General features: G+C 33.2%; 1 protein-coding gene across 2 annotated transcripts in view; it reads right to left on the bottom strand.

Moving 5' to 3' along the window:
* Positions 1 to 14,769, bottom strand: part of CFAP69 (cilia and flagella associated protein 69) — a 54,769-nt gene that overhangs the window by 25,960 nt on the left and 14,040 nt on the right. For both annotated transcript variants that reach the window (XM_012720708.1, XM_012720709.1), the window contains exons 5-11: positions 13,454 to 13,530; positions 10,345 to 10,443; positions 6,988 to 7,137; positions 6,709 to 6,886; positions 4,915 to 5,038; positions 2,422 to 2,470; positions 2,210 to 2,331 (exon numbers count right to left, since the gene is read on the bottom strand). In XM_012720708.1, coding sequence (XP_012576162.1) covers positions 2,210 to 2,331; positions 2,422 to 2,470; positions 4,915 to 5,038; positions 6,709 to 6,886; positions 6,988 to 7,137; positions 10,345 to 10,443; positions 13,454 to 13,530 — 799 coding nt within the window. The remainder of the gene's footprint in view (positions 1 to 2,209; positions 2,332 to 2,421; positions 2,471 to 4,914; positions 5,039 to 6,708; positions 6,887 to 6,987; positions 7,138 to 10,344; positions 10,444 to 13,453; positions 13,531 to 14,769) is intronic.

The raw sequence follows: 14,769 nt of genomic DNA, 5'->3' as shown, positions 1-14,769 counted from the left end.
GAGATAGAGTGGGGAGCAGAACAGGCAGCGGTACTGAAATACACTGCTGAAGAAGCAGCTGGGGAGACAGGAGAGTTCTGCTGTGCCATATAGGTCAGCTTCCTGGCAGGAGATCAAACTCCTCTGAAGCAGTTGTACTAGTGTAGCAGTGCTGCACTTTAAGCCTTTGCACCACCAGGAAGGCCCAGATTATAGTCTTTTTATTGGCTGCATGACATTCCACCCCATTCCACCTCTTCAATAACTATAGGTTGTTCATATGTCTTTGCTATTGTGAACACTGCTGCAGTGAACATAGAAGTACCTATATCTTTTTGAATAGTGTCTTTGTTCTCTATGACTGAAGACACAGAAATAGAACTGCTGGGTGTGTAGTTGTCTATTTTTAAGTATTTGAGAACCTCCATACTGTTTTCCATCATGGCTGTATCAAAGTCCATTCCTACTGTGTACATTCCTATAGTGTACATCCTTGCCAATACTTGTTATTTCTTCTTTTAGGTGATAGCCATTCTGACAGATGCAAGGTGATATTTCCTTGTGATTTTTAATTTGCATTTCTCTGATGATTCATGATATTGAATAACTTTCTTGTGCCTGTTGAGCATCCATAGGCCCTCTTGGAATAATGTCTATTTAGATCCTCTGTCCATTTTAAAATATTGTTTGTTCTTGAGTTGTATGTGTTCTTTATATATTTTGCTAATACTTATAAATTATTTGGGAATATCTTCTCCCATCCAGTAGATTGTCTTTTTGCTTTGTAGATTTCCTTTACTATGAAGCATTTTAGTTTGATGTAATCCCATTTGTCTATGTTTTGCTTTTGTTTCTCTTGCCTTTGGAAAATTTTCAATAAAAGCACCATTAAGATGAATGTGAAGGAGCTTACTGCTTATGTTTTCTTCTAGGAGTTTTATGGCTTCAAATATTACTTCAGATAATCAAGTCTTTTCAGTTAATTTTTGTGTGCGGTTTAAAATAGTAGTTCAGTCTCTCCAATACCATTTATTGAAAAAAGAGTTACAGGTTAATAGAACAGAATATAGAGCCCAAAAATAAATCCCTGTATACAGGGACAAGTAATTAATGACAGAGTAGGCAAGAATATAATATGAGGAAAACTCTGTTTTTATCCCAATATCACACTATTTTTGATTATTTAGTATATATATATATTTGATGTAAGTAATAAAGTTAAAACTGCAAAGATTTTTTTTAGCATAGTTCAGTACATAGTCCTCAAAGTGTCATTACTAAGGAAATTTGAGCTCATTTACTTCTCATAATAATCCTATAAGACAGGTGGTATCCCTATTTTGAAGTTGAGCTATCTGGGTTTTAGAAAAAAATAAACCACTGATATGGCTAGAAAGTGATAACATTGAATTCCACAAAATGAAAGCCTTAACTATACCACCTTTATATTATCATTGATATTACATTGGTAGAAGAAATTCCCACTTATTTTTCATGGTAACTCCTTGGAACTTGAGTTTTAGAATAACAAAGAAATTTCATTTAAGGTAGCAAATAACTGAACCAATGAATTTTTTGGTATCATATTATAAGTTGCAATGCTCACACCAACCTTGTGGGCAAGGTGAAAATATTACTACCTTTCTTTTGCAGAGGAAGAAACAAACCTCGGAAAGTTAGGCAATTGTAGCAAGGCCTCATAGCTAGTAGGTGAAAAGAGAGAAATGAAATTCCAGTGTTCTTCATCATCATATAACATTATGCTGCTATAATATCATATGGTTATGTAGGAAATAAAGTATTAAGATAATAAAGATGGTAGGTTTGTGTGGAGGAAAAATCATGTTCATAAAAGTTTGAGATTGGCAGCACAGAAGTTAGCAATTTCCTTCAGCATTAAAACATCACTTATACTATGTTCAGAAATATGTCTAGATGACCTTTTTTTCAACTTATGTTCTCTTATTCAGAAGATATAAATATATACATTAATTGCTAAGGTTCTTTTGTTTTTCTTTGGTTTATATGGTTTAGATTTAAGCCAGTCCCATGTTTATTAATAGATAAGCGAAGGCAAACTTTTCAAGTTTTCAAGGTAAAATTCTGACCAATAAAAGATCACTATTTTCTATAGTAAACATATGGCTAATAAAAGATTTACAATATGACTTTTAAAAGAAAACTATTACAAAGTGAAGTGATTTTAGTTTTCATTTTAATTATTCTTTACCTGTACAGTAGGCAAATCTCTACTCAAGATCACAATTATATTGAACAACAACTTCTTCAACTCAAAATCTTCATAGGAATTAGAAAGTTTAATACCTTTTACCAAAGGATTTTGACTTTTCACTGTGAGGGAGAAAAAAAGAAACAAAAAAGCTAAAATCATGAATAGGACTTATCAAGATAATTAAAAGTTGAAAGCTTTATGGTTTTTACCTTCACTAAAGGTTGCAAATAGTATCAAGTCCTTGGTAAAGCCACATTCCTAATATAAATATAAAACAAACAAATAAAAGGATAAGTTAATTAAATGAAAATTAAGACAGATATCCTATATTTATGAATATTTAAGGATGTTTATTAGTTTTCCCTATTTTCACTCATTTAAATTCCAAAAGCAAGGTGTAAAAACCAGAAAAAAAGCATACAGCCAGATAAACTGGTATTTGTCTATACTTTTAAACTTATTTTTGTAAGTTCTAAGAATTTTATACTATTCAATGAATATGTTATAAGATATTGTTTAAAATATGGTAAGAACCTATATATTTGAAACCTACAGATTACTTATATAATTCATTATCTTTACCTTCAAGTGACAAAATAAATGGAGGGAAACACTGTTATTTTCAACAGGTTTTCTTCTTAAGGGGCTCCTGAACCTATCCCTACCCAACCACTCTGTAATGTCAAAAGTTGGAAACATTTTAGCATGAGGGAACTCCTTGATACAGATATTCTAGTTTGGCTTTAGATATTACATTATTCATCACTATAGTTAAAAGCATGCCAACCATGCTTTTGACAGACTAGGTGAAGACCAAAGTTGGAAGAAAAAGGGGCATGAATGCAGTTTCCAGAATTCTCTATCTATTTCTGTAGCAAAGACTGCTAGCTTCTCTGTCCTAATATTGTCCCAAGTATATCCCAGCTTTTCCCCAATTATGAGACAGTAGTCTGCAATGATCTCAGGCTGGCTGATTTCTGACTAAACCTGATTTCTCCCCACCAACTCTAGAAGAGATCTCAAGTTTCAGTAGCCAGAGTCAATTTCCTCTCACATTTGTGCAGTATGAATTCCTTGCCTCTTCATTCTTTTTAGGACCAATTGATGTCTATTGATATAAGATTGGGACTTCAGTGCTGAATATCCTTTAAATATAACTTAGAAACCATAAATTATGTGATTATTGTTGCCAAAGACCTCAAGTCCAGATTGTCAATCATTCAATGATTATTATACTATAAAATATGAGAAGACTGACTCAGTTTCTGGTATGGCTGAGTAGCTTCTCTAAGAAACCCTTTTTCAGGTAATAGTTATAAATGCTAAATAAAATACGAAAACATCTTGTGACCAAAACCAAGCAGATACTAGAAGAGAGTCAGGACTTTAAAGAAGGAAATGGCACAGCATGATATCCCCTATTTTTTTCTTTTCAGTGGTTTTTAAAATGACACCAGGCCCTCATTTGCACCTTTTGGGAATGCTTAAACTCAGAGGAAACCTATAATTATAGTGGGTTGGAGAACCAAATACTGTGTATAACTTCCCAAATGTCTGGCTGGAAACTGCACCAAGCTAAATCAAGAAATGTTAAACCATTCCAGGTCAGACTAAAGGAACTGAAAATCAAGTTGTCATTTACTATAGGGCCTAGGCAAACTAATTACCTATTAATACAAAAAGCAAGTAATTACTTTTCAGAGAAGTAAACAAGAAGCACAATAAAGATACTTATCATGAATGGAAAGACAAACTCTCAGCAGAAAAGTAAAAACTATAAAAAGGGACTTCTAAAATTGAAAATATAACATCTGAAACAGAAATGTTCTGGATGGGATTAATAACACATGGAGATGACAGAAACAAAAGTCAGCGAATTGAATATGTAGACCAATGTAAAATATACAATCTGAAGAAAAATGGTTGGAAGAAAAGGTGAAGATAGCCTGATGCTATGTAATCAGAGTTCCCGAAGCAGAGGAAAAAAGAAAAGGGGGCTGAAAAACACTTGAAAAACAAAGACCAGATATTCTCCAAATTTAGTAAAAGATATAACTTGACAAATTCAGGAAGTTCTATGAAATTCAAGCAGGATAAATACAAGGAATATCACAACCTGACATATCACAGAAAAAGGGCTAAAAACCAAAGATAGTGTGGAGGTCATGAAAACCACACAGAACAAAATGATATATTGTGCACAATAATTTGAAATATTGAATACTTCTCTTTAGAAACAATGGTGACCATAAGACAGAAATCTCTAAAGAGATAAAAGGAAAAAAAAAACTATTTGAATTATTATATTCTGTGAACACAGATTTTAAGAATTAAGGAAAAGTAAAGATATTTTAACATAAAAGAAACTCATAGAATCTGTTGCCAAAAGTAAAGATATGAATCACAGGAAATGGTAAAGGGGGTTCTTCAGAGCAAAGCTAATGATACCAGGTAGAAGCATAAAACACCAGGAAGCACAGAAATGCATTATACATTAGTAAATTATAAACTACTAAGAGGGGCTTAAGCTTCTAAAGGAATGCAAATAAGAATTTGTGAAGTAATGAGTATAGCGGGGACCATCGTGACATTAGAACAGAACATGACATAAGGACAAAGCACATAAAAGTTACAATATAGTTAACTATCCTCATCCCCACAACGTCCACAATTAAAATTAATGCAATTTGGTCAATACTTACAATCATTGGTGCTCCAGGATTTTGAGCAATAATTGTAGTGATTACTAATATATCGTTTCTAAGCTGACGATCGTAATGACTAAAACCTTTTATAACGAGATTTTTAAATACTTCCTTCAAAGCCCTAGAAAGTAAAATTGCACCTTTAAAACCTTATTTCCATAGAAATATTACTTAAGTGTCTATCAACAAAATCCCCCTTTTTATATCATACTATACCTTTCAATGTATTTCCAATTTTTTCCACATTTCCATGTGGAATTTGGAAATTCCCAGTTGCCTCCAATTCACTGTGCATCAGATTAAGAATCCACCAACCCAACCCCTACATTGTGATCAAAGTGACTAATCTAAAATAAAGATGCAAGCATATCACTTTCCTCCTTAAAACTATTAAATTCATAAAGTCTCCTCTTTGATTTAGTTCTTCACCTCCTTACCAGGGCATATGAGGCCTTTCATGTTGTAGCCCTCTACTGACATTGCTAGCATCATCTCTCACTATTCTACCCTGTACTTCCTGCCCTCACAATACAGAATTTCTTTCAGTTCTTGAATTGGCTAAATTCTATTAGAATGTGTCTATTCTCATGTTTTCCCTGTCTAGGATGGTCTCTGCATGCAGTAGTTTTCTGTACTGCTAAATTTTATTTATCATTTTAGTACAGATTAGGCTTCACTAGGAAGTATTTATTAATTCTCCCAGTCTGAATTAGGCTCCTTGAGTAACTGGCACTTGTTGCTTTGCCTCTTAAGCATCACTTGCCTTTTTTTACGATAACAGTATCCTTATTTTTATTTAGGGATTCACTCTTCTTCTACATTTGATCTTGTGATCTTCAGTTTCCTCTTAGCCATTTTTTCTCTGTGCCTAGTAATTCACTTTGTAGCAGGCATATGGGCAACACTAGACCACTCAGGGCCAAGAGGAATTTAATGTGATGTTTACTTTTAAAAATAAATAGCAAGTCTTTTCTTCTGCTTGTTTTGGGATTGAGATGATATAAACTTAGGTCTCATCACATGGACCTTTGAAATAAAGCCAATACCAAAGAAAACAGTGCAGAGAGATAGAGGGTTCAAGTCCTGATATTTGCTGAGTCTTGGCTATAGCTGTGCATGAAACCAGTTTTATTCTTGACTTTGTAGTTATATGAGCCTGTAAATTTCTTGTATGACTTAGATCAGTTAGGTTCAATGTTTAGTTACTTGCAAACAAAAATGTATGATTCACCCTCTTCTGGAGAACATGTAGCATCTTGAAAAAAAGTCTCTCATAACATTTAATGTGGTATCTAGTAGTTGTCTTATTTACATCTCTCATAAAGTAATGCAAATTTCATGAAAGTAGAGACTAGTCTGCATTGTTTCCAGTTGTACTTGTACAGCTGAGTACTGACCTTGGCACAGAATAGATAATAAGTGAATAATAACTAAAAGACTCACTCATGTTTTATTACTAATGGCTACTATACTACTTGTAAATTAATAAGTACATTAAGGTTTAAGTAAAATAGTTCTTTGAAATGTCTGATTTTACTTATACATATTCAAAAATACAATTTAATCTTATTAACAAGCTATTCTAAAAGCCTTCCACATAGAAAAAAAATGGTATTATTATGCAGATGCATTTTTCTATCATGCACACACACAAAAAGATATTCTGAAACATTAGCCATTCCATGAATCAAAAACAAATACAAATTCAAGTAAAGATGTTAGATACGTCATTAGTATCATTTAGTATCATTTTAAATTAAAGCCTAATTATATCTAATCACATATACTTACAGCAAACATTCCAAGTTACTGAGTTGTTGTATGATTTCTTCCTTTGAAGACTTTTCCAGTAAGTTCCAAAGTATTTCTGATGAACGAAATAGGAGCTGTCCGGAAGGATCTGGGTCATTGAGGTGAGCACAGATTTCACTGGCTGCCTGCGCTTTCATCATTAAGGTACAATTAACTTCTGAAAATAAATTTTGAAAATTATATCATGTACTCTTGAAATTATTAGATAGTAACAAGAATGTAAAAGATAAAAGTATTCAGATTTAATAATATACAGACCAGAGGTTGAGAGATGTTGCAGAGCTTTAAGAACCCAAAGTTTCTCAACAAGTTGATTTTCAAGCAAGGCCATTGACTGGACCATTGTTTTTGCTAATCCTCCAACTTCGGCCATTTGTATCTTATATGAGGAACTAGCTTGCTGGTAACCTAATGACATTCAGTTAGTAAATTTCTACAGTATTTCACATCATAACAATTTACATTCAGACAAAATAATGAGTAATTTACAACACAGTGAAAACAAAAGTTTTTTGAAGTATGTGATGTTTTAAAATGGCTCAGGGATAGGCTGACTTTTTATATAAAAGACCAGGTAGTAAGTATTTGACTTTACAGGTTGTGAGGTTTTAGTCTCAAATGCTCAACTCTGGTACCATAGCATGAAAGCAGACATAGAAAATACACAGAGATGAGCATAGCTGTGTTCCAACAAACCTTTATTTACAGTAGGCCAGTTTTGGCATGGGGTTCATAGTTTGCTGATCTCTGGTGTATCATTTGAAAAAGGACCACAAGTTTGGGGGACACATCTTACAATCCAAAAAGAATACTTCTTGGTTGTCGTAGACATGCCTTTCAATGATAGAAACTGGCATGACTGCAAATATGAATGTTTTCACTATTAAGTCAATATATTACTTAATGCTTTTAAAGGACAGCAATTATGTGATGTAGGCAATGAAATACTAAGTGAAAAATGCAATGCTGTTTTGAGAAATACTTGTGACTGTAATGTTATTTTAGGGAAGCTTGAATCCTAGAGACATGTTTTATAAAAATTATCACCTGTGAGAACACTACCTCTGCTTTTGATGCAGCTATAGTCAGTCCAACTACCATCAGTGTGAGAGATTAAATTGAGAGCATTCTTGCACACCTAAGATGGGGCTATTTTCTCTCAGTAATATTTCTTAATCTAACCCCCAGCTTATTCATTTTTGAAGTGTCTGTCAGTTTGTCTTAGTGTTCTGAATTTGAAAGCTGGCTGTAGACAAGGTCCTGTCCATTCCTGTGATGGTTCTTTATGGCATGTCCTAAGAACACAATCTGGCATTTAAAAAGTACAAAGAAGACAAAAACTGCCTGTAATATCACTATTTAGAGATAACAACTTTAACATTTTGGTGTATTTCTTGCTGCTATTTTTGATGTATTATATAATTTGAAGAATATACTATAGGTGTAATTTATATTTTGCTGCAACCACTAAACATTTTATTGTAAGTTCCCCATGCTGTAAAATATTTACCAAATCATGGTTTTATTTGCAATAGCTTTTTAACTGCATGACTGGGCCAAAATGTACTTTATAATTCCTTATCTTTCCCTATTGCCTTTACATCTATAGAGAATGCAGTGATGATAAGACTCATGGATTTGTTTCCTGTCTCCAGGGGTATCTCTCTTATATTTTTCTCTACTGAGGTCTTTTCACTTGCAGTCCCAGTTGAATGCCCAGCCATGCCCACCACATGAAACTAACTATGTCACAGTTACTGAGGGCTTTGCCTAAGGCTCCTAATTTTCAGAGCTTGAACAAATTAAGGCCAAACTCATAGCTCTGCATCTTAATCCCATGGTCTTATATCATATGATGTTTGTCTCCTTCCTATCCTAACGAAGAATGCCTATATCTTGCCAGGAAAACCCCTAAGATTGTGCTCTTAATTCATTTTCTTCTAATTTCTTTGGAAATTTTACTCTTGTATTTCTCACTAACTAGCTTCTTGTTCCTTTGCTTACAAACTTAATTTTAAATCTGAAAAATTACAAAATCTAATCTTTCTTTGAATGTGCTATCAGGTGAGCTGTTCTCCATCTTCCTTCTCTTTTTTTCACCATTGGGTCTTAAATATTAGTCTCTATTCACTGACTCCACTCCCTCACTTCCACCTCCTCTGTTCTCACAATCCTTTTAAGTACCGTGGCCACACAATGGTAACTGACCTGTCAAAGTTTAACTACAACTTTTTAATTAGTGCATTAACTTCACCTTTCCATTTCCTCAATTACACAAGTCTCTGTGGTATTTGACACTGAGACCATCTCTTCTTTTCCTTTATCAAATATTTAGCTCATTACACTCACTCCATGGTGTCTTTGAATTTTCTTCCTCCTCTTGAACCTCCCTTCACTGCCAGTTTCTTTGAATAACTTTTATTCCAAACCTCAATCTAGGCACTTTCCATGATGCCATTCTTGGTCCCCTGTTGTTTATATACTTTCTCTCTTGATAAACTTAACCCTTTCGATGACTTCAATTTACATCTCTATTTGGATGAGTTCCAAACTGCTATTTCTGGTCTTTGCTTTTAGTATCCAATGTCTATTATAGTCAAAAACTTGCAACTGTTGATGCTATCAATAATTCAAATTTGACATTTAGTAATCTCCTTAATCATTTCTGAATTCCTTGCCTTTTCATTTTTCCTTAGCTATAATCTTTTTTTTCTACCACCTAGCTTTGTACTCCTTGCTTAAGTAACATATAACTTTTAAAATGTTTGTTAGATTTTCTTGCTTTTCCTGATTATAAATTACAGAAATAAGGTAAGAAGTATGTGCTAAATAACATGTTTTTCATACATGCAAGTATCACACATTTCAATGTGATTCATTTTGTCATTTCATTGGTAAGATCCCTTTGCAATACATGTAGTAATCTTTCCAAGCATGATGGAGAATAGTATTAGCATTATGAATTTAACATCTAATTGTGTGGGACAGATGTCATAAATAATTATAAGGTGTTAGAAAAACAGTGACTATGTCAACATTACTAAGTAACATTAACTAATAGTAATAATTATAATTAAACTAATTTGGGTGTGACTTTAAAATCTGTCTTAAAAAATATCTAGCATCAGAATAAAAACAACATCATGTAAATCTTAAGTTGAAAAGTACACATATAAACTTTTGTTGAGGGCTCTCTCTGGTGGCACAGCAGATTAAAGCACAGCACTATGAAGCTAAAGCCATTTCAGCATGAGTTGGATTTCCAGCCAGGGAGGTGACCCACATGGTGTGGCAGACCTTTCCTGACCCATTTACTGCTCCCCTCAGCAGTATACTTTGTCAGTTGGCCTGTTTGCTCCCTACTCTCTCTCTCTCTGGTGAATCCTCTCACTGCCCCTGCACCTCTGGCCTTTACCCCAGTTCTGTATGCATAAGTAATCTTAAAAATTTTTGTTGTTGTTGTTTGAAAGGAGTACAAAGCTTAATACTACAAAAATGCATTGTTTTTGAAGCATTGTATTTATAATTCCACTGTATCTTCCCAAGTTCAAAGAGAAATGAGACTGGCTATTATATTTTATGAAGACATTACTGAAAGAACACTGAAAATTTCACCTGTAATATGTTTCTTTGGTGGTTCTGCATGGTAAAAGTCCACAATACACTTACAAATTTGTATCCTCAATTCAGAACTTGGTATTTTCATTAAGTTACCTGCCAGAAAGATAAAGGAATATTATTTAATAATGCTGTCATAAGTTTATTTGTAAATTGAAGCATAAAATGTTAGTAATATGATTATTGAAAATATCATAATCAGAGATTTAAATACTAAATTAAATTAAATACTCACAAACACTCATATTTACAGAGCACACTTTATAATACTTGGTCTCTCAATCAACTCAATCTCTCTTTCCCAGAAAGGAAAAAAAATGCTGATTAACAGTATAAATGCTGGAACCAGACTACCGAGGCTAAATCATGGTTCTGTCACTTACTTACTGCCTGTAAACTTATGTCTTAGTTTTCTCATCTACAAAATGGGCATAACAATAGTTAGTACCTTTAAGATTGGTGTGAGGAGTAAAAGAATTAGTATGAGTTAAGTGTCTGGCATATATTAAGTTGCTATTATTATTTTGGCAAATTATGGGTTACCATTTTTCTCCCTATTTAGAGAGTGAGTAATTTGTCACCTTTTCTTAGAAAAGTTCCAATTTGCAGACAGATAGACAGTGATTTTTCTAGGTAGTCTTTGTCTTACAGGTAATAGCTTTTTATGCATAACTCGTCCATCTAAGTGGTGATAGAAGACAAAGGAAGTTCCTTTGTATTCATAACTAAACTACTTTTGAATTATCTTCAGCCTTATTTCAACTGGGTTGCATTTGCCCCTAGTGAAATCCTTGTAAATACGGTCCCAAAGAGCCTGTATCCACACACACACATATATACACACACACTCATATATATCACTCATATATATTTTTTTTCAGCATCAATATTAATCTCTTAATTTTAATTTTGGGACCCTTCCTTTGAAGTTGAAAAATCATTCTCCCCTACCCCCCAAATATCAGCAACAGGGTTAACTAAACTATTCAGATTTGGGGGGGAATTCTATGGTTTCTCATTGCTTTCTCTAACATTTTAGTTTCTGTAGTTTTAGATAATTTTTTCCATAGTTTCTATTTCATAATAGAGGGCAGAGTACCAACTGCTTCCCTCATACATTTCCAGAATCCTGTTCTTGAGTCAGAACTAGCTATCATTTAGGGCCTCCCTGGTGGTACAGGGGTTAAGACTCAGGACCACCAACCTACTGCCAGGCAGTAGGTTCAGATGGCTCGGCAGACCTCTCCTATCTCTCTCCTACTTCTCCCCTCAGTAGTTCTGCTCCCCCCTCTGTCTCTGGTAAATCCTTTCACCACAACATACCTCTGACCTATACCCCAGTTTCTTCTATGCATAAATAAATAAAATAAGTCTTTAAAACAGAAATATCTGGGCCCTCCCTGGTGGAGCAGTGGGTTAAAGCACATACTAAGAAGCTAAAGCCACTTCAGCATGAGCTCGATCCCACCCTGGGGGTGACCCACAAGGAGCAGCAGACCTCTCCTGACCCACCCGCTGCTCCCCTCAGCAGTGTACTTCATGGATTTGCCTGTTCTGCTCCCGGCTCTGACTCTGGTGAATCCTCTCACCACCACCCCTGCACCTCTGGTCTGTACCCCAGTTCTGTATGCATAAGTAAATAAATCTTTAAAAAAAATAGCTATCATTTAAAAGAAAAAGTAATATACTAGAAGTTATAAATAAAAATGATTAGTCTTTGCTTAACACTTTATACTATAAATAATTAGTTTAAGTGCATGTTTCCAGCAATTAGAAAATAAGAACAGAGCAGCAGTATTTGCAGTCAGTAATCGGTGATGGGACCTCATTATAAGCTGAGTTCATATTTCTTCAAATGAAACAGCACCAGTGCATACCCACAGCCATTCCACAAAGAGCAAACAAACAGTAAGAAACAGGCTACATGTTTATCATGTAAATGTATGCTGATACTCTTTAAGAAAACATTTAAAAATTTAAAAGGGCAAAAAAAAAAAAAAGGGTAACAGAGGTATGTTATTGTTAAAAATTTTATCAACCAAACTTACACTTTTAATCTGTCAGTACTACTATGTCTTCTTTGAAGCTGGCTTCCATTGGTGAAAGAGAGTCACAGGATTATAGTTTGCCAACTAGTTTTCAGCCTATTTGCTCTTAGGTAATTTATTTAACTTCCATATTCATTCTAATTTCAGTAACACTTTATCTATTCTAGCTGTAACTAGTCTTCTGGAAATAGTCAGAGTTGATGACTTGGAAACTTACTTTAATATAAAGAGTTAGTGTATGCATTAAAAAAAAGTTTTGTATTCATTCCAGTTGGATCTCTGCTGTCTCTCATTATAAAGTATAATGCTGGGAACAGATACTTACTTTTCATCTGCTGGGTCAATTATTGAATAATTACATAATTATTTCTCCTTTATAAATGAAGACCTTAATTAATCAGAGTATAACTAATGTAGGATTTGTTTTGGGAACATGTTGTCATATCTCAAGAGCTAATTCAAGAAACTAGTGTTTAATTCATCTCATTTTCTAGGAAGTTATTGTTTCTCTAGGAAATCAAGCAATAACCCAAACAGAAACATCTGTTCTTTTATGATGCTTTTTCATATTTTTATAAACACAGGCACCCACCCACATATATTATGCTAGACTTCTTAATATTCTACTATTTATGATTTTATTTTAATATTTAGATTATTTAATAAACAATTTGGTTCTTAATGACTAACTGTTAATTAGATTCTAGTAATTACTACAGTTGAAAGTATTTTGTGATTACTGAGAGGGACACATACTTATGTTTTATAAAATATGTAAAATATTTCATCAAATTAAATAATAACATCAGGACAAATAAGCACAAAGCATTATCCTTATAACTAAAAAACAAAGAATCTTGTTAGTAGAATGAGACACCTGTGTGGAAAACAATATAAAGTTTATCATCAAGCATGCTATGATTAATTCCCAACCAAAAAATTAAGTCCTAAATTTGGGGCATTATTCTTAGTGAAATTTAATGAGAGAGATAGTTCCTTCTTGTCAGTATGAACTGTCATATGTTAAACCCTCTATTTTAAAGGAAATCTTAACTTACCCAGAAGCGCAATTGAATTAGAGGTATCTTCAGCATATGTTATTTCATCCGATGCTTTCTTTTTCAAAAATGGCAAGCTTCAATAACAATGTATAATGTATAAGTTATGTCTAATAAGTATTTAATTGAAGCATTATTTACAAAGGGGAACATTTCCCTTCTAAAAAATAAAGGGAGAGTATTATCCTATTCTATAGCCCGGGGATACTGATAACTCTGGAGAATTTTGTGTTTCTAATTAGTTGACCAAAAAGAAAAGAAAAGAAATTTATAAAAATGAAAAGAGATGGCTATAAAAGGCATGGGTTAAGAAAACTATTTTACGATACTGCATCAAAAACAGAACCTTAAATTTTCTCTCGATGAAGGCAAAATAATAGTTTATGTTCATAGCACAATAAAATATAGCCATGGAAGACAGTAGATAATTTGATGCAAATCATAGATTTAAGTTTGGCTATAAATTAAAATCCATTGAAAGGCTTTTTTTGAAGTTTTTGTAATAGATGAAAAAAAAATTAGTTAATAGATGAAAAAAAATTAGTTAATAGATGAAAAAAAAATTTCTTAAAGATAATGCCACTTTCCTTATTAACTGAATCAGTTACTATCAAACAATTACATATACTTCCTGGGATACTAAAGAATTCCAGGCATTAGTTATATTAGAATTGTATTTTACAAATGATCAAAGTTATTTAACAGTAACATTTAAAAATCATCAAAGATAGGATACTCAGACTTAGGTCCTTAGTCTAAATGTCAAAGGAGAGATAAAAATTATTTCTTAAGTACAAAATACAAACTATGTTAGCATTTCATGAGTTCAAAATTCAAACCTCTTGTGCTATTTAAAATATATCTTATAGATAAAACTTTTGATTCCTGTTTTTCAAGTGGTTAAAAAGAATATTTAGAATTATCACATGTGGATAAGGGGACAATTGATATGTGTGTGTGTGTGCACTGCAGTGGCTGCCAGTAGCTTTAACCCCTGTGCCACCAGAGAGGCCCCTTATGTGTTACTTTTAATATCAATGCTCCTACACATCTCTAACAAGAATTTGGTTTCAGTTCCTTTTTGGTGGCCTGTATGCACACACACACATGTATACACACATAACTTTTATATATGTATACATCAACTAAAATTTAAGGATATTTCATAGACAAGCTATGAAAATGAATTTTATATATACAACAAGATGCTAGAATTTTCACTTGAAACAAGTAATTTATTCAGCTCATTGGTGGATTTCTAAAGTGAAAAATTCTGAAACTAGTTCTTGTTCCTTAACTTACTCTTTTTTTTTTTT

This window comes from Condylura cristata, unplaced genomic scaffold (genome assembly GCF_000260355.1).
Source record: "Condylura cristata isolate star-nosed mole 26May11 unplaced genomic scaffold, ConCri1.0 scaffold00005, whole genome shotgun sequence".
Lineage (NCBI taxonomy): Eukaryota > Metazoa > Chordata > Mammalia > Eulipotyphla > Talpidae > Condylura > Condylura cristata.
Note: the sequence above shows the minus strand (reverse complement) of the source record. Positions and strands in the feature narration are given on the sequence as shown.